General features: G+C 43.1%; 2 protein-coding genes across 24 annotated transcripts in view; one reads left to right on the top strand and one right to left on the bottom strand.

Annotated features, from left to right (window-relative positions):
• Positions 1-12,967, top strand: part of LOC110486138 (microtubule-associated protein tau) — a 39,761-nt gene extending 26,794 nt beyond the window's left edge. For 3 of the 17 annotated variants that reach the window (XM_021557513.3, XM_090196222.1, XM_021557511.3), the window contains 8 exons: positions 7-50; positions 501-680; positions 957-1,047; positions 1,538-1,773; positions 2,188-2,280; positions 5,293-5,374; positions 5,565-5,671; positions 9,689-12,967. In XM_021557513.3, the coding sequence (XP_021413188.3) occupies positions 7-50; positions 501-680; positions 957-1,047; positions 1,538-1,773; positions 2,188-2,280; positions 5,293-5,374; positions 5,565-5,671; positions 9,689-9,901 (1,046 nt within the window). In that variant the 3' untranslated portion in view covers positions 9,902-12,967. Of the gene's footprint in view, positions 1-6; positions 51-500; positions 681-956; positions 1,048-1,537; positions 1,774-2,187; positions 2,281-5,292; positions 5,375-5,564; positions 5,672-8,926; positions 9,095-9,688 lie in introns of all 17 variants that reach the window. The other 14 variants (XM_090196210.1, XM_021557512.3, XM_090196218.1 and 11 more) reach the window with 7 other exon arrangements.
• Positions 12,968-13,135: 168 nt separating this feature from the next.
• LOC110486139 (KAT8 regulatory NSL complex subunit 1) overlaps positions 13,136-20,056 on the bottom strand; it is a 79,798-nt gene continuing 72,877 nt past the window's right edge. For all 7 annotated transcript variants that reach the window (XM_036940773.2, XM_036940775.2, XM_036940774.2 and 4 more), the window contains 8 exons: positions 19,844-20,035; positions 18,793-18,975; positions 18,267-18,427; positions 17,985-18,109; positions 17,577-17,634; positions 17,177-17,289; positions 16,168-16,465; positions 13,136-15,923 (listed from right to left, as the gene is read on the bottom strand). In XM_036940773.2, the coding sequence (XP_036796668.2) occupies positions 15,651-15,923; positions 16,168-16,465; positions 17,177-17,289; positions 17,577-17,634; positions 17,985-18,109; positions 18,267-18,427; positions 18,793-18,975; positions 19,844-20,035 (1,403 nt within the window). In that variant the 3' untranslated portion in view covers positions 13,136-15,650. The remainder of the gene's footprint in view (positions 15,924-16,167; positions 16,466-17,176; positions 17,290-17,576; positions 17,635-17,984; positions 18,110-18,266; positions 18,428-18,792; positions 18,976-19,843; positions 20,036-20,056) is intronic.

Below are 20,056 nucleotides of genomic sequence, written 5' to 3'. Positions count from 1 at the left end.
TTGCAGCCAAGGCCGGTGCAGGGGCTGGGAAAGAAGCAGCTGAGAAAAAGGTAGGTGATAACTGATGTGTGGACCAGAGGTCTGACCTCTGGAGTGACCTTGCGATACAGCAGGCATCAATTTATCTCAGTGCTTTACTTTACAGCTGCAAAGGAGGTTCCAAACACGTCGGCTCAAATTTTACATGAACTTTTGCATCAACCATCTGTCTTCAACTGAATGCCCTAAAAAACGGTTTTGCTCTGCAATTGCAGTGCAGCACATCTGCATGTAAAGCCATTCACCAATCACAAACAGTATTTGACATTTGATTGATTTTAAGATTTTTACTGTTTACATTTTTTTTTAATTGCTTAAATTGGTTTTAATTGTTTAAGTCTATATCGCTTATAGGTTTTTGTTAAGTTCCACCATCGTAATGCATTTCTTTAAATGTTTGTTTTCACTTTTGTCTTTTCCTTTGTGTTTCATAACACTTTTTTACCACCTTTGGTCACAAGACACCCAACGCCACCACACCTGCCAAAGCATCCACCCCCAAACGACCCTCCTCAGTCCAAACCACCCCCAGCAAAAAGCCTTGGTCCTCTTCCTCTGCCCCAGCCTGCAACACTAGCAGGCCCAGCTCAATATTTAAACCCAGTCCAGGCAGTGCAGGATCCAGAGAACCCAGGCCAAGGGTAAGTAACACATGGACAGGCCTCAACTTTGACCACTATCCCAGACCCAGGCCAACTTATCCATAGGCTCATAATGGTCAATGGCATTATGACTCGAATTCTTCAAAGTTCCATGGTGTTTGAGGATCTTATGCAATGCCTCTCCTAAACCCGAAATACTCAGTCAGTTCTTTCCCAAATGAGTCAGGAGTCTTTTGGTTCAACACAGGTTCATCGCTTGTTGTGTAGTTTCTAGTTTTTCCCATTCTAGAAGTAACCATGCTGTTTGGTTTCCAGACTGGAGATGGGAAGACCGCCAGCACCAGGACACCAGGTGCTAAACCCCAGGGTGCTGGGACCAGGATGCAGACCAAGACCACTGCTGGAGGTCAGTCAGTACTCAGGACATGTTCAACAGATGGTCAACTCTCAATGTGTTCCTTTAACTCAACTCGTACAGCAGCACCTACAACGCAAACAGATGCAATCACCATTAATCCATTGAGAGTTCCCCAATTCGAGAGAGGTTAACAAATGGAGTGTGAACAGAGATGAGAGAGCATGATAAGGATATGGTCAGACTCCATATCCCCATTGAAAAAGGTTCACCTACATTTGCCATCTCCAACACGTGGCAGCTTGACTACATTTACATCCCCAGCACGTTAGATGGTGTTGCCGCTGTTTGCTGTGCTCTCTTTGGAATGGAGTGATGGAGAGAAAAATTTACCTAGAAGAGTCTGGGCATTTTGGCTGAGCAAAACACCTAGTTCAAATAATTGAACTTTTGCAGGTCTTGTTTCTGAAAACTTCTTCTCAGGAGTACAACATAGATTGGTATAACCTCATCCAAGATTATGTTTCTCCTAACCTTGTAGTGGATTCCCCCAAGACGCCCCAGAATCGTAGTGGCTACAGCAGCCCCAGCACACCCAAGTCCCCCGCCAGCCGGGAGGTGAAGAAGGTGGCGGTGGTGCGGACCCCTCCTAAATCCCCTGGGTCCATGAGGGGGCGCAGTCCGGTGCCCCTGGCCGCCCCCATGCCCGACCTGAAGAACGTCCGGTCAAAGATTGGCTCCACGGAGAACATCAAGCACTCGCCTGGTGGAGGACGGGTAAGGGCTTGAAACCATTTTCTTTCGTTTTTATGATATGTAGGGTTGAAGAATTCCAGAAACCTTCCCAAAGTGTGCAGGTTTTTCAGAAACCCAGGTAAGAGGGGAGGGAATCTGCCAACAGAAAATCCTCCAACCAGGATTTCTGAAAAACCCAGGCCTGAAATGTACAACCCTAGTGCTGTTTTCGTAGCTATCTTTCCCCCAAGCTTAAGTTGTTTATCACAGGCCGGAATCCACGTACTACTCCTTAACTCCAGTAATTGGCCTTTCAAAGCTTTTGTTCGAGTTGTGATCACAAATGGCTTTACGGTATATGTTGAATATGTCCAGAACAATAAAAAAAATGGTTTGTTCTGTATTAGTTCCTTGGATGTTGTAAGGACAACGCTTTCTCCCTCCTGACTCTTTCAGGTGCAAATAGTTGAGAAGAAGATGGATTTAAGTAACGTTCAGTCAAAGTGTGACTCCAAAGCCAATCTCAAGTATACCCCAGGAGGTGGCAATGTGAGTAACACAGACGGCATGGCGGTCAAGAGACTGCAGACAGAGACATTACCCATTTCAGGACTCCTACAGTACACAAACCACAAACTTCCATAAAGACTGGTCACTTGATCATTGATCTGTAACTATTTTGAGATCAGTGCATGTCAGATATCCCTGACCTGCAAAATAAGGACATTGCCTCACGCCTGTAACTTCTGAGTGTGAGAAATCTAGCTATTGAATTGGTACCTGCAGTGCAGACACCAACCATGAACTCTGAGGCTGTCATGTAGATAATCTGGTCTAAGTCAGTTGTAAAATAGTAGTCAGCAACATGGTCCACATCGCAGCCTTGCAGATGCTGCAGCAAACTGCCAGAAAGATAATGTTATTTTCGCCTCTCCTCTACCTCTTCCAGATGCAAATTTGACATAAGATCATCAACGTGTCTAGTGTCTAGTCTAGGTGTGGCTCCAAAGATAATCTCAAGCATGTCCCCGGAGGTGGTAACATGAGTAACTTGGGGATGAACTCATGGCTTGGTCTTGAGTCTTCCTGCAGTTAGGACCAGATCATGTCTTTGGCCAGGACATAAAGGCTATTCCTCCTCCACTCTCTGCTCCTCCTATACTTAAAGGAAATGAGGACTTCAGTAGTTTATAGCTAGATAAGTAACTATCATTCTGTAAACTAAGTTTGAGGAGTTTACAGGCTGATAGGTTAAGTTTGTGTTTTCTTCATTTTTGTTCAATTTACTCTCCAAAATAGAAGAGTAGCAGACTAGAGTAGCATCTGAGGACAAATCTTACTTGCTTCGACTTTCTGTAGAGGGCAACAACAAAAAACACCAAGAAGGCCAAGCTAAAGACCTAATCAATCTCTTTAAAAAAACGTTGATTTCATTCAACTGCAATGGGACACTGGTTTAAGGTTAGGACGTGGCAGGGACAGGTGCGTCGTACCTCGGCCCCTTTGAGTCCCTGAAAACGGATGCATGAGTAAGGCAATACAGGGGGCAGGGCATCCTTGCCTGGAGATGCCATTGCCACGTTTGTGTTTTTGGTCTGTCTGCCCTAGATCTGTCTCGTCAAATGTGTCTCCAATAACCCGTTTGATGCATGGCTCTTGTAGTCTCAAACTCTCCAAGTCCAATATACGGTTCAGCGTCTTGAGCTGAAAACCTCAACATCAGTGCTGTTGTTACCTTGCATGACATGAATGCAGTAGTGATGTGACAAAGTAGAATGTTATTGTCGTCGGTGTGTCCGTCCATTGACTTATAATGGTGGCATGGTTTTCCAGGTTGGTGTATGACCGTGAGCATGCAGTCCCAGCGGGCAAAATTTGGGACGGTAAATCCAAATGACGTCATTTTCTGGTTCTAAAAATGTCTGATTACAGCCATCTCGTTCATGACAATATCAAAATGTCTGAGAAAGAGGTCATATTTTGGTTATCTGGTCAGATAATCAGTTAAATGCATATTTTAGCTAAAAAAAGATGTCTACACACATTATTATAATCAGAATACAACCTGACCATGATGTCACAAAAGACAGAATGACGTTGACCATTACAACCAGTTTTGCCCGTTGGGCTCAACCCTGAATCCTGTCAATTGTGATATTAAACTCCAACTCATTGTCCCCTCCGCCACCACCCATCAACATCTGTCAATCAATACTGTCTGTACTATATAATCTACAAATCAAGACAGCATGGCATTAGGAAAACCACTGTATAACTATGATGTATTTGTTTATATAGGCCATAACTAGTGAGCTCTGTAATACATTGCTGGTGCAGTCTAAGTAGACATGTAAGATTCAACTCTTACAACAGAAATTATGAGGCCAGTTTGTTTATAGTGGTACCGGTAAGTGGCTACTGATTGGGCTGCACTAAGCTGCACTGAGTTGGATGTGGCTGCAGCGTTGCAGTCCTGCTGTCGTTGTCTTCTTGGAGAAACAGGGTTGGGCTTCTGTTCAGTGTAGATAATAATGTGACAAAAGCCAACATATGCAGCAATGGCACCACCATGTGTCTGTACTGTGTAAATACATGTTCAAACTGCATACCAGAAAATAGCTGTATGTTTGGATGTGTATATGTTTGTGTATGCAGACAAGTGGGGTATGGTTGAAAAAATATATATATATATTAATTAAAAAATATAGGCATATTGTTTATTTTATTCAAGAGTTTCGCTTTGGGGATTTGATTTTGTCTAGATTGTTGTTTAGACTTGTTTTAAATCATGGATGGGGTGATTTTATGAGAGCTCTGGTCATTTGAATTTCATATTCATGTATTTTTGTTGTATTATTTAGCAATTTACTTCTATAAACATTGGATCAGATTATAACATTGTTGTTTTCATGAATGCCATTCATTTTGTGATTACCTTCATCTTCCTGATAATCAGGTATCCTGCCTCGTTTCTCAGGAAGAAATACGTGGGGGAATGTGTAGTAGAGAATATTCCTGTGAAAAATCTAATGAAAAAAAAAAAAAGTGAAGGCCTGGTAATCCAATCACCTAATCAAATATGTATCCTTACTTACAAGACATGGGTTAAACTGGGTTGGAAAACAGCATTGTATCGTCATAGTTTCTAGGGATGTAACGAAACATCTCTGCAATGTACCCAAGAGGGCCTTTGCATCCAAATTTGAGACCAAGTTGTCTCATTTAGATTCAAATTTCATCAATATGGCGGGATTTTTGATGAAGCTGACTGAATTCCCTGAAATATTCTAGCTATCTTTTCATTTTTAAGGAATTTCTCATGTGTGGGTGCAATCGGATAACCCTTCTTTCCCTTTTCCAACCAACATCTATTAAGGACAATGCTAGAAGCAAGTCTATTCAGGAAGCCATTCATGGCAGTGTCCTTGTCCTTGCATGTGACTGATGCTGACTCATTCTATTCTGTCTCCTCGCATCGCCCAACAATGACCACTCCTCTGGTCTAATTCTATCAGTGGTCTGATGATCTCCTTTGTTGTTTCTCCCCATTGCCATATCTAGGTTCAAATTACTCACAAAAAGATTGACCTAAGCAACGTACAGTCAAAGTGTGGATCGAAGGCCAACATTCACCACAAACCAGGTAACTTACGTACAAAATACAACCTTTAGTGACTGAAATGAAAAAACATGCAACCGGATGGTCTATACTCAGCCATATCAACAAATATATAAAATAATTGTTTTATGTGCTCCCTGACGAATGTGAAATACAGGAAAATGTGTTGAAAATACCCTTTGTCAATCTTTACCACTGCAATGGTCTTCATTAGGTGGAGGCAATGTGGAGATCAAATCTGAGAAGTTGGACTTCAAGGTTCAGTCTAAGATTGGATCAATGGACAACGTTGGTCATGTGGCTGGAGGTGGCGGGAGGAAGGTAAAACAAACAGACTCACTATCTCTAATGTCCGAATTGACACACACTTCTTTCAAAACAATACTTTCATGTTTCAGTCTTAAAAAACAACAACTGTACAAACCTATTACAATCAATTACTAATTTCTATTCTGAAATACTGAATTCTTCTGCCGAATTCTGGAGTCCGCACTCTCTCTGTCTTCAAATCTCGGAAATCTAAACTAAATGATCAAACTCCTCTCGCTTGGCAAACTCTTCCTTAGCAAACTGAGCATGCTGTGAGACTTGCTTGTAAACATTTCTAAAATGTGATGCAAAAGAGCGATTAACACAGGGTCACATTGATTACTAAGTAGGCCTGTCTCTCTGCATTGCCAATAGGCATACGCCTAAGTTAGTCATTTACTTGTCATGTACTTACAAAAAGTTTATTTACAATTTTTTTTTATTTATCAATATTTAATATAAAGCATAACAATAGATCATAAATATATTTTATTGCAAATAGACTTCCCTCAAGGTAACTGATCCCTGTTAAAAAAAAAAACAACCTCACATAGTACATGAAGGCCAATTTTAAAGTCAATACAGTAAAAAGCTGAGCTAGTATTTTCCCTAATCTTGGTACCCAGAACCTAATGAGATGCTCAATATTTTAATTGTTAAGCCTATGACAAGAGATTATATTTTCCCAACTCTGGCGACCCATTCTCCTGCTCTCCTTCCTCTTCTCTTTGCCTAGCATGTTTGGGTGGCAGCAACTCTTCTCATTTAGCCTGTGGACCAGTCTCTTTAGCTAATACACTCCATGTTATGTGCCAAAAGAGAGTGGCCTTTCTGCCATATTCAAATATGATCATTATATCATTAATGAGCTCGAGGAAAACGGAGGATTTGATCCTGATTCGTTCACCCTTAGAGCTATCCTCCAATCACAACTATTGTGCAAATATTTAAACTTTTTTTTTCTCCACAGAACACGTGAGTTGGGTCTATCTGCAGACCGGGTACTACATGCCACGCCCACTACATGCCACGCCCACTGCCATTAAGGCGGTTGCTAGCTAGCTAGGAGACCGGCAGTTGAGAGGAACGCGCTTGTTAGAAATGGAAAAGCGTCATGGAAGACCAGATGAGAAATGGAAGTGAATGAGGGCAAAGTATCGGAGGTGGTAGGTGTGATTAAGTTCTCAGAGCCCGAGGCTTGTACCGAGGGTCAGGATAAAGATAAGTCTGTGACAGTAGGAGTGAAGTATTTTTACATTTTTAATTTATTTTTGAGAGAAAAATTAATTCAGCTGAGTATAAGGGAGTTATACCCCAGTCTAGTAGGTGGCATTAATGCAACATTTATTGGATGCCAACCAGCAGTTATTTTAACATTATGGCGAGGATAATCACTACCCAGTAGTGCTTGGAAAGTGGGGGAGAATGACACTGTACCAGTGTTCTAGTCAGCTAGCTAGCTACTTCCCTCACCATATCGTTAACAGAACTGGAGGAAAGCAGTGCTCGGCAGGCGGTGTCGAAGGACACAGTGTACCGGCCCCCTTCTTAGGTGGGGGTTTCCGGCCGATGGCATCCAACGATGGTGCATTGCCGCCACCTACTGTGCTGGAGTGTGTGCCAGAGACAGCGTTAGCAGCCGCAATGGCAGTGGGCGTGGCATGTAGTAACCTCAGTCTGCAGAAAGACATTATTGGAACACATTGGTATCCGGTTGTTTGTCCAGACGAAACTAGTCAGTCAAAAGTTGCTAGCTCATGTCTAAATTCTCAAACTAAATACTGCAATTCCAACCACAAAATATATTTTAATCTTCAAAATACAACTTGCCTAGCTAACAGCTAAATATTTGTTTTTGAGGATGGAAAATAGTTATTTCCAACAACTAATAAGCAACTCCGCCGTACATCTAGCGCATATTTCAATGTTGAGATTGCCGAAAGGCCAGTCTCTTTGGCAATGACAGGAGTGGAATGTTAGCTAAAGAGACTGATACTCAGACTACCTCTCTCTCTCTCTGATTCCAAGTTGGCACTGCAGACCAATCTCTTGCTCAGCTCATTCAACTACAATTTTTCTTTCGTTTTTAAAGAACTTGCATGTATTTATTTTTTGTACAGACTCTTTCTATATATATATATATATATATATATATACACACACAGTTGGAAGTCAGAAGTTTACTTAAACCTTAGCCAAATACATTTAAACTCAGTTTCACAATTCCTGACATTTAATCCTAGTAAAAATTCCCAGTCTTAGGACAGTTAGGATTATCACTTTATTTTAAGAATGTGAAATGTCAGAATAATATCAGAGGGAATGATTTATTTCAGCTTTTATTTATTTCATCACATTCCCAGTGGGTCAGAAGTTTACATACACTCAATTAGTACTTGGTAGCATTGCCTTTAAATTGTTTAACTTGGGTCAAACGTTTCAGGTAGTCTTCCACAAGCTTCCCACAATAATTTGGGTTAATTTTGGCCCATTCCTCCTGATTTTCCAAGCTGTTTACTTCAGTGCGAAAAGGGGAAATAAATCCCAGGACAGCAGCAAAGGACCTTGTGAAGATGCTGGAGGAAACAGGTACAAAAGTATCTATATCCACAGTAAAACAAGTCCAATATCGACATAAATGTGTCTTCCAAATGGACAGACCCCAAGCATACTTCCAAAGTTGTGGCAAAATGGCATAAGGACAAAAAAGTCAAGGTATTGGAGTGGCCATCAAAGCCCTGACCTCAATCCTATAGAAGATTTGTGGGCGGAACTGAAAAAGCGTGTGCGAGCAAGGAGGTCTACAAACCTGACTCATTTACACCAGATCTGTCGGGAGGAATGGCCCAAAATTCACCCAACCTATTGTGGGAAGCTTGTGGAAGGCTACCCGAAATGTTTGACCCAAGTTGAACAATTTAAAGGCAATGCTACCAAATACTAATTGAGTGTATGTAAACTTCTGACCCACTGGGAATGTGAAAGAAATAAAAGCTGAAATATCATTCTCACTGCTATTATTCTGACATTTCACATTCTTAAAATAAAGTGGTGATCCTAACTGACCTAAAACAGGGAATTTCTACTAGTATTAAATGTCAGGAATTGTGAAAAACAGTTTAAATGTATTTGGCTAAGGTAAGTAAACTTCAACTATATATACATACATACAATTTATTTTGTTTTATTCCTTTGTTATGTTTCATTTATTTTGTTTAACCTCAACGCATGTTTTCCATCCAAACTGGATATGGTATCCATCCATAGAGAGAGAAGGGGAAGGAAGCTGAGGGGGTTTCTGGAGAAGGTGACATCTCCCTAAATGGGGAAGGTCCTAGCCCCAGCCCTACTGGCCTCTCCACTGAGCCCCCTCAATCGCCCTGTTCTGAACACAGCCCAATCGAGGGGGCATCCTGGCAAAGCTAGAAGTCTCCAGTAAGTACACGTCTTACTTCAGACCAAAGTCTGCAAAATTGTCCAAGCAATTGGATAGATGCAGCCACAACATAGATACTCATCCTTGAAATGAAGGCCTAAATTCCCCCTTTAAAAACATGCATGCACCCACACCTGTGCAGCCAAATACACAGCATTTCCATAGGACTCCACACACTATCAAGAGGGAGATTTGTATATCTTTAACCAGAAGAGGGCATTAACACAAAGTCAAGAGCCTTTCAAACAACAGCATCACTGGTCCTGTATTCAGTGATATGCACATCCACTGTTCGCTATACTACATTATGATGTCATCACATATAAAGTACAATATTGGATTTGTTCTGATTTGACTACCACTCATCCCAGATGCAGATTAAGCCTAGTCCTTGACTAGAATACATTTTTTAATGGAAATTCTCCATTTAGAATACATTTTATTCCATGACTAAGCTTAATTAACGGGAAACTTGGCCCTGAAGGTTTACACACATACAATCCATGAATGATGCATAATTACACATGGAATATTTCGCTCATCACTCCAGGTGCCCATGATTGCCATTCACACCTAATTTATCACTCCTGCAGATTGAAAGCCACAAATTGAGTTTCCGTGAGACGGCGAAGGCCCGTACCGACCACGGAGCGGAGATTGTCCCCGTGGAGATCATCACAGGCGGCTCACCCGCCCATCTTCTCAGCAACGTGTCGTCCCCCGGAAGCCAGAACATGACAGAGACGCCGCCGCTATCCATGCTTGCCGACCAGGTCTCCGCCTCCCTCGCCAAGCAAGGCCTGTGATTCGACCACGTCCATCCCTGAAAAAAAAGCATTGTAGGTTACCAAGGGAACCAACCGCCCGATAAAAAAAGAGAAACGAAGAGAAAAAGAAGCACCTCACTCAGTCTCTCCCTTCTTCCTTGAAATTCAAATTCGCTCGCAGGATTTTGCCGACATGGGATAGCAGTCAGGGCAAAGTGCTCCGTTTAATGAACAGCTGTTTATGGTCTTGATAGTTAGGTAGACACAGGTCATGAAAACATATAGGTGAAAGAAAAGCAACATTATTATATACCCATAAACTCGCAGCCCGGTCTTCTTATAAAATACATTTGCCCTACTTTCCATTTAACAGTGCAATAAATTGGGCTGCTCAATTTGAACGCAAAGGCTCGCATGAAAATATTGCGCATTGCCACCCTGTGGATGTTTGAATATGCTAATTTAGGCCTTCAAAATGTGAAGTAGCCAAAGACTCGACTCTTAACTCTCAACTAGAAAAGGTCAGCTAAATTAAAGTGACACCGTACTATACCATTCAAACGATGTCAAGTGCCAAAAAGACCGCTGCCCTTTCGTGCTTAAATCACTCTGATATTCCCCAGTTGAGAAATCCGCGAAGATTTATTTACGGCATTCTGAAATTCGAACGTTGTCGTAAACAGTTGCTGTGATGTAATGAATGGCGTGTAAGTAAGGCACATTGACTCTGCCTTTGAGATGATTAAAATAGACATCGTTTGTGAAATTATAAAATAAACTGTTTATGAGAAAACACCCAAAGTATTTGACTTGGAGTTAAAGCCCATGTCCTGTTCAAAACATTTCAAGGATCCCATTGCTGAGCAATTGAAAGCAATGAAGTAATCAATTCATTATGATTTAAAGGAGTAATTGGGCTACATGGTGCGTACAACGTCAATCAATTGGATAAGATTGCTAATTTTGAAGTTGAGTTTTTTTTGTTTGTATGGTATAGTCTACGTGCTGGTATGTTGGTGGTATATCATCAACCCTAGGTTTGAGAAATGTATAAATGCCTTTTGGGAATATATGGACTGATTCCTTATCATAAACAGCTCAAATTTGCCACAGAGTTTTAAAAAAAGTGCCTAGCAATGGCTTTTAAATTCACTGCTCATATCTAGTCAACAGAATAGTTAACGGTACATCCGGTACATCCATAACAATTACGGAACATTCATAACAAATTGTGATTATAGTATTTATTGAATGCAAAAGAAATGCTTGCCTGGCTACCCGAACTCCTTGCTCCTGCCAAACGTCATGCCCCTGGACATTAGTTTCTTCTCAGCAGTGAGTCTGTATTTGAGTAACTCCCCTCCGATTTCTAGAATGGAAATCCATTCTAGACCATCTGATTGGGCAAGAGCCATAGGGTCGTTTTGAAGATTCGTCATTGGCTTTGATACTCTGATTGGTTAGAGATGACCCAATCGCTGATGACTTTGTTTTGTACAACACCTCTGATTTCGTCACCACAAACGACTTGAATGATGGCTGTCTCCGACTGACGTATGTAGGAACGATAGAGCAGGGGAAGAATTCAGTTTGAGTGGTCAGGCAGTAAAAATGCCACTGCATACCCACAACACACATGCCTAGACAATAGTCTTGATTTTCCCTGCATGAAATTCTAAAGCCGGACATAGGTTGCGCTCCAAACCTCTACCCTACTCCCGAAGTGTGCACTTGCACACTCCCTCTCTCTTGTCAGAGATGATCATCCCCTACCTACCCACAGCGCACCACTTACGTAGCGAATTTTAACTAAAGTAAATATTTCTTCGCAATGATCGAGCACCATTTTTTTTTAGTAGATCAAAACTTATGTTGCGCACTTTCTTTCCTACTAGTAGCCCTATTATGTGGATGTAAGACATATTAAACTGATATTTACGAATGCTTGTAGATGCACCTGCTGACACCCCCTGTTATTCTTTTATTTATTTTTTACTCCAGACCCTCACGATGCATTCTTGTTTTTGCAAGGTAGTTTTTACACACTGAAGTTCTCAAGTTGACCACTACTACATGTGTGGCAATGATAACTGGATGGCTTTCCTCCTCATTCCTCATGGTCAACATGAACAATATGTACTGTGCTGAACACATATAAAGTGTGTTAAGCGGATTATATGAATTGTTATGATTGAACAAATCTGTTCAAAGTAAGACATGTTTGCATATTAGCCCAAAAATACTCAAATCAAATGTTATTTGTCACATACTTCATAAACAGGTGTAGACTAACAGTGAAATGCTTACTTATGAGCCCTTCCCAGAAAAATAATAAGGAATAAACACACAATGATAACTTGACTATATACACAGGGTACCAGTACCGAGTTGATGTGCAGGGGTACAAGGAAATTGAGGTAGATTTGTACATGTAGGTAGGGATACTAAGACTGATATTCACGTTAGTCCACATATCCTTTTAGACAATTGTAGAAAAGGTACCATAAAACAACCCTATGCTCTTTGTGTGTGGCGAATGATGTTACGCAAAAGTGTGAGGCTGTTTTTCCCCAAATGGGTCTTATTTCAAAGCTGAAATTTGAAATGTCATATCACTCTAGTTTTTCCAAGTAACCGCAAGTGAATCTGAAGGAGTGGTTTACTCTCCTGAAAGGACGGCATAACCTCAAGTTTATAACTCATTAAACATTTTCTTAAAAATGACTGAGATTTTAAGCAAACTGATAATTGTACTGTAGTTAAATATGCCGTGACAAGAGGGGGAGAAAGTTGGTGCAAAGGGTGTTGTAGGCCTAGGACTTAATGTCATTTAACTTAAGGGAAAGGAAAGAACGTGGAAAAGACAGGGTAATTTGGGGCTTTTTCAGTGCAGTAAAAAAAGGGAGCAATGATACAAGTTATCTAGCTTCTCTCCATGATCCCATGTCCTGTTTTTGTTTCTCCTTCTCTGCTGAGTTTGCAGTTTTATCTTGACAGTCGTGATTGTCCTTATTGTGATGTGCATTTTATTAATATTTGGTTTAAACTGATAACTTGTTGCTGTAAACGTTGGATTAGGAAATAAAGTCAGTATTGGAAGAGCAATGTTAAAGGTTTCTTCTTTCCATTACATTTGTGAAGACACTAAGGAGTGATGGTGTTTCAAAGAATGACAGGGGTATTTCCTGTCAAACTGACCTCGTTTGTGAAATATGCGAGGGCTTTCCACATGTCGAATTTACAAGATCATAGGGAACACAAGGACACAGTTGATACAATATAATTCACTTTTATTTTGAGAAGCACAAACGCTGCCTGCCCGTCGGATTCATCAATCATACACTTTTTTTGTTTGTTGCCTCTGCATAAAGAAAAGTTCAATATTTTGTACTTGTCGTGTCTTCTCCCTATACAATCAGGACAGCTACAGCCTGAACGTCAAACAGTTAAGTTATTTACAAAATATACTTTTTGTACAAACTATTACATGCTAAAGGATATACCAGACTCACCCACCCCCATACACCACGTTGGAAAGTATGAAAATAGCCCAGACAATACAATATCTGTTTAACGCTAGTCAAACCTTCTTGTACATCGAAACAGTTTCTGGTGGGTCCTCTGATCCCCACTCGCAGACAAACCATAGTTGATCATGATTCATGATGGGGACTTCTGTGAGGAGAAATAAGGGATAGGGACAGGCATCGATGGTCCCTAGAAATTGAGTTAGGTTTGTCTTTTGGTCAGTCTGTCTGGACCGACCAAGAGTACAGACTCTTATGGGAGAATGATTCAAAGGATTCACCAGTGAAGACCTCACATTACCTCCTTGCAATGACAAGACAGCAGAATCAAGGAAGCGGGTGGAGACAATAAAGGCTCAAATGAACAGTGATCTGAAGGATTTTTCCCCCCACACATTCTTATTTTTTTCCTTAGACTCAAACATGACATGATTAGCAGTAATTGGAACAAGAGCAGGGTATTGGTTGAGGCTAACATGTGGTTTTAACTTACAAAGTGACCAAGTACAAACGGCCAGGCGGCGGGAGGGTTGGTGAGATGGGCATGGTCAAAGTGACTCCACAACTGATAAATCCCCACATAGCCTCCTGTGTGTGTGATGGCCACAGCCTTCTGACTTAAAGTGACTCAAACATAAAAAGCCTTTTTAGATGGAGAGATTCGTCTAGAGGCTTTCTGTACAATGCTCCACTTCATCTGCTGGGAGGGACACAGCAGGGGGTGCTGGGAACTAGGGCAGCCGACTGGGCCGTGTTCAGTATGCACCAAACGGAATATAACGGGCAGAGACTACCTGGACTTTTTTTTTTTTAAACATTACACAACATTTTCCATTTGTCTGCTCTAATGAACAACCCAAACTTGGAGTTTTCTTTTGCATTGTTACATGAAAAGCATTTGACATTTGAACTCCCAAAAAGATTTTAATCCAATTGTGGAACTGCATTGACAATCCAACATTGACATTATCTGCCTTGTGCAATTCCAAACACAGTGACACAGGAACGAGATTAATTAGGTACATTTACATATTTTTCCCTAATTTGTCTCATGTTCTCTTTTACTCTACCAAGTGACATGCAAATTGCATGGCAATTATGCATTACAAGCTGGAAGCGTTGCATCGGATGTGAACTACGGCAACCCGTGTCAATAGCTAGGGTACAGAAATTTAAAATAGAGCGAATAATGAAGGGCCTTGAGTCAAGATAAAGCCAAAATACTACATTCAAAAACATAGGAGCTTTCTTTGTAATTGGAACCTGACTGCACGCTTTAGTGATTTCTTGCACATTCTCCAAACCAATCAGAAAAGCGTGAAATAACCGCACGCACACCACAAAGAAAATGAAGACAGAAATTCAAGATGCACACAGTTGAACACTCATATCAACTCCCTCCATTTCTATAGAATCATTCCTATGTAGGAGAGGTGATGCATTTTTTTTCCTGTCTTAAATTAGTTCACATGATTATTTGTTTCACTTTGGTTTATTTGATTGAATGATTTATTCAAACTCGTGTAATATCATATTGAGGGGTGGTGTTACTTGCCGTGCTAAAATAATTTTATACACCGCCCACAACCACTTGTTCCATCAGTCTATGTGACGGGGTTGAAAGGAAATATCTTATTAAACCTATATGTATAAAACAACTATACTATTGCAGACAAACAGATGAACGAAAAGCACAGACAGACGTCAAGGAAGATGGCAAACTCAGATTACTACAACAGCTCTGTGAATCAAGTGCTGAAAGGAACATTGCAGGTTCACGCCAATTCTCTGGGGAGGGACAAATATTAGGTTGATTCAAGGTGACACAACATAACAAGCTATGACAACAAGGCATTGCTGTTTTTTGTTTTACTCCATGTTAAAACTGACATGGGGCGGGGAAAAGAAAGCTACAAAGGTACACACACTGCCTGAGTGGCTGCTTAGCCCTCAGCCCATTGGCCCAGAAACAGGAAGCAACTCTATATGCCCTGCTCATCACAAATTCAGCTTTCAGTTGAATTGCTCTCCTTTTTTCATTCACTTTTATATATATTTATTCATTTCAGTGAGCAAGAAAAGAACAAAACGGATTTCTGACGGGGGGCTCGGTCTATGTTCACTAAAAACTGTGAAAGAATTTGACTGATGTTTGAATATCAAACAACAGGAGTCCATTATTCCATTGTTGATGTAGTTCTTGTTTTGAGTCTTGTGAAAGAAAGAAAGTGTTGAGTCCTTTATGCAGTGAGAGCCTTTGTTCATCGGTGGGAGGGTCTGGTGAGAGTGGTGGTGAGGGAGGTGGTGGAGGAGGGGGCTTTCTGCTTGCTGCTGTCGTCAGGGGGTAGGAGCGGCGAGGGGGGACCCCCGGTGTCGGACTCGGACCTGGACGAGCCCGTCTTGCAACCGGAGATGTGGCGCATGGTTCTATAGGGGCGCTCCTCTGCGTTCCCTGGCTGCTCCTCGGGCTCCGGCGGCGGGTCGCTCTCCAGGGGGAAGCTCCTCCGGTCCCACGGGTGTACTGGGATGGGAACCTGGAGAGGGAGAGAGGAAACTCCCGTCAGAGACCACACCACTTAACACAGGGCTATCACCCACTTATCACAAAGATTAAATCGGTCTGTCTGTGTACATTTATCCCCAAAAGGCCAGGTGTCTTCTCATATATCCTCTACAATCTGCCACGGTATTCACAAAGACGGCATACACACTGATTAAACAGCTGAAGTGTGTGAACGCGTGTATAGTACGGAAGTGTTTGCGCTATTGGGAGCCTACCAGTTCTTCGTAGGTGCCTTCAGGTGTGGAGCAGCGCGTGTCTTCGTTGGAGAGCAGGCGGTGGGATTCCCTGGAGCCTATAGGGGTGTAGGAGTACCCTCCCGCTGTGTAACACCCTGGGGTGTAAGGGTAGGATAGCAGGTCGGGGCTGGCCGGGGAGCAGGGGGAGGCGGCACTGCCGTAGTCCTGCAGGGCGTGGAAGTGGGCTGTGTCTGGGGAGGAGGGCTGCGGCGTGGAAGGGTTGGTGCTGCTCATTAGGGGAGTGGTGCGACCATCCAACCGTCCACTGACATACGAACTGGAAGGGGTTTGGGGGGGAGAGAGGGGAGTTAACTTGACATGGAGAACAGAAACGAAGTCTTCAGCTAGACCTCAATTGAACAGAAAGGAGAATAGCCTTAAGTAGAGAAACCTATCATCTATATTCTAGAAGTTCAAAGGTCAAATAGGTGCGGATAATATTTTTCCTGTGTCACCTAATGTACAAGTGGGTAACCTGTATGAGTGTATGAATTAGAATTGTTTTATGCATATCCCAACTCCTCGAGACACCCTAGGAGAGTGGGGTCAAGGCCAGGGATCACGGCGACGCTCAAGGGCACATCGTCAGATGTTTCTCCTAATCCGCTCGGGGATCTGAGAACCAGCACTCTTAACCGCTAGGCTATTTGCCAAGGTGTTCCCTGTGCTGCACTGCAGTATAACATGCTGGATCTGGCTATTCTAGGTAGAAACGACAGTGCAAAAATGTCAAGTTTCCCAGATAAGAGAATCACAATCAATATGCAGCTCAGAACCTCATCTCTGCTACAGATCACACCAAAAAGACTGGTTCCTGGATTAATAAACAAATGAGAAAAACCTCCACATACACTGCTTCTTGGAAAAACCATGGGGAGTGGGTGAACTGGGGCAGACCATTTTGCAGGGGTGTCTTCTTGCAACTCATAATGTGGGTAAGGTGTGTCTTGTTGTTGGGGGGGGGGGGGGTTTGGTGTGTGTTACTGACCGGCTGCCTCTCCTCTTGGCGATGGCGCTGGCCGTCCAGCTCCAGCGGGAACGCTCCTGGTCCTCGCAGGGCTGGTGCAGCTGGGAGAACGCAGTGTCTGTCAGGTCCTCAATCTGGGAGGGAAGAAGGGAGAGAGAGATCAGCACTCCAAGTTAGTGCTGTAACACTTGATGAATGCGGCTTGCGGTCAAACGGTGGTTTGGTTATTACCGTTAAATGTATTGCATCAGAGCTATACGGTGAAAAGGGAGCAGTTATTTGGGGGTTGGTGGCAGCTCTACCTAGATGTTTGACATCTTTGAACAACACTGTGCAACTGAATCATACTTCTGGTCTGCATCGGTAAACTACGCCAATTGAGATTCTGAAAAGGTCATACCAAGAGAAAATCTTTTTTTACCTCCTCAATGTCAGCCTCCTCAGCGATAGGCTTAGCACAAATGTCAACCTCCTTCCAACTGCAAAATGGAAGCCAGATAATTAATACATCAGTAATTCACCACCCACGTGTGTGTGCGTGTGTGTGTGTTCAAGTGAGAGTACAGCTGATGTGCGTAGCTCTGGGCATTCTCTCTTAGGCACAGATTTCGGATCAGCTGACAGACCCCCAAATCATATCCTAACAATTGCTATTTGCCCTTCTGGACATATCTAGGATCAGCATTACAGTCCCATATCCTAACCGTTATTAATCTATTAGATGGGGGAAAAATACCCAAACTATCTCTGGATTTGTGATTAGTTTCCTGACTCGAGGCAACTTCCTCATGCCGAAGTAGGCATGGCGGCCATTTTGTGTCTAGCGTACCTCGGGGTGAGGATCTCCTTGTACTGCAGCTTCTCCACGCGGGTGGTGGCAGCCACAGACATGGGGATGACGATGTTGTTGATGTCAAAGGAGCTTTCTCCCCTCCTCCTGCGGATGGGCTGATGCTGTACGGGGTAGAAGGGGAGCAGGGTCAGTCACCGTCAATCCAACTTCTAAAGGACTTCTACAGACTACTTCACCATTACTGTTCCAATCAATCACACACTACACGCATGCGCGCACAGTTTTAAAACCAGATGCGTGTGTGTGTGTGTGTCGTACCGGGGCGCTGTTGTCCCTCAGGCTGCTGTTGAAGGAGGTGAAGTGCACGGAGCAGGTCTCTGAGGAGGCTGACAGCTGTCGGAGCAGGGAGCTGTGGGCGGGGAGCCCAGCAGATAGAGACGGGCACAGACTGCCCCCATCCAGGTACAGCTTAGGGGTGTCTGAGAGAGAGAGAGAGTACGGGGGAAGAGAGCGAGAGAGAGAGTAGAGGAAATCCTATTAAATACATCTGGAATCCTCCAGACTGATTGATACACATCCATCTGTCAAGCATTCGAGCCTTAAAAATTCAGTAACTGACACGGGATAAAAAGGATAGGGAAAATAAAGATGGACCTTCTAAAAAGTTTAAGTGATATGGAAAGGGTCAAAGGTAGAGTGAAAAAACGGTGGAAGCAGTGTGACAATTACCCTTCAGAAGTCATTTGAGCTGCTCAAGCTATGAGACAGATGCTGAGGGCGGGAGAGGGAAAGATAAAGAGGCAGAAAGAGAGAGAGGAAAATAAATAGACTGTAGGCAACGTACTGTCCATACTGTCCAGCGACAGCGAGTGTTCTCGGGGCCTCTTGCGTGCGTGGCTCTTGTCGTAGGGCCCGTGACCCTGCTCCCCTCGGTAGTGGGGGCGGCCCTCCAGCTTGGTGGACCCCAGCAGGCTGTCCAGCTGCTGCCTGTGTAGCTTCTCTGAACGCACCTTGTGGTGGGACAGGCCTGGGGAGTGGGTAGAGCAACATGGGGGGTTAGGCAGTGTGTATCTTTTGCGCACACACACACATTTCTGATTTTGTCCAACAGTGTTAATTGGCTGTAAAAAAAAATCCTCAGAAAGTAGACCCCACCACGATACTAAAGCGGTCATATTTTCGGCAAGGTCTGTGAGCGAGTGGGTCTGCGTGAGAGTAAAAATGCGAACAAAACTGGCTTAGAGATGTACATTTTAACATTGTGCTGCAGAACTCTGGAGAGCACCGAGCATCAATTATGTAACGTCGTAATGAAATTATTATTGGTGTATCACGCTCCATCCATCCGTCTGTGCTCTCTGAATAGGGTCCATGCATTCGAAGCAGAAAACGACCTAGGCTTCTTTATCAATCACACTGAGAGGAAAGCGCTTTGTCATTTAGACAGCTGAGTCACTGTATTTACCAGGAAACGCTGGGCCACACACTCACACCTGAATACTACAGAGTACACCAAACAAAAGAAGCGCTTGTTAATGTAGGACTGTGAAATTTCAGGCTGGTGGGGCCTCGTACGTTTGCGCGTAGTTACACGGGTATATGAACCGCCAATACTGATCATATCTCTAAGAGCTTTGCAAAACTAAGAGATCCTTCCTATACGTCACCTTACAGTGTACATTTGGGTCTGTTGCGTTACACAACATTTAAGGTGTAGAAAATGAGCATGCTTAGGAACAAATGGCTATACGAGCCTTCCCTACTAGGAGGCAATACCCCATTGCTTGGCTTAAAGTCGAAGGCTTTTAGAGGTGATGAGCCTATCTATGGACTGTGGAGAGGAGGGAGTTGGTCATCTTGTGTTTGTCTTTGGAGGTGAAGGAGGCTTTACTTACGGACTGTGGAGAGGAGGGAGTTGGTCATCTTGTGTTTGTCTTTGGAGGTGAAGGAGGCGGAGGGGTCGTGAGGGCGTCCCACGGAGAGCTTGTGCTTCAGGGAGAGCTTCTTCAGGGGTTTCATCTTCTCCAGGGGCCGGCTGTTCCAGTGGGACTTCAGGACGCGCTGCAGGTGCAGACTCATCGTCACGTCTGCATAAACACACGGGGGGG

The sequence above is a fragment of the Oncorhynchus mykiss genome, chromosome 13 (genome assembly GCF_057628025.1).
Source record: "Oncorhynchus mykiss isolate SJ-2025 chromosome 13, ASM5762802v1, whole genome shotgun sequence".
In the NCBI taxonomy this organism is placed as follows: Eukaryota; Metazoa; Chordata; class Actinopteri; order Salmoniformes; family Salmonidae; genus Oncorhynchus; species Oncorhynchus mykiss.
Note: the sequence above shows the minus strand (reverse complement) of the source record. Positions and strands in the feature narration are given on the sequence as shown.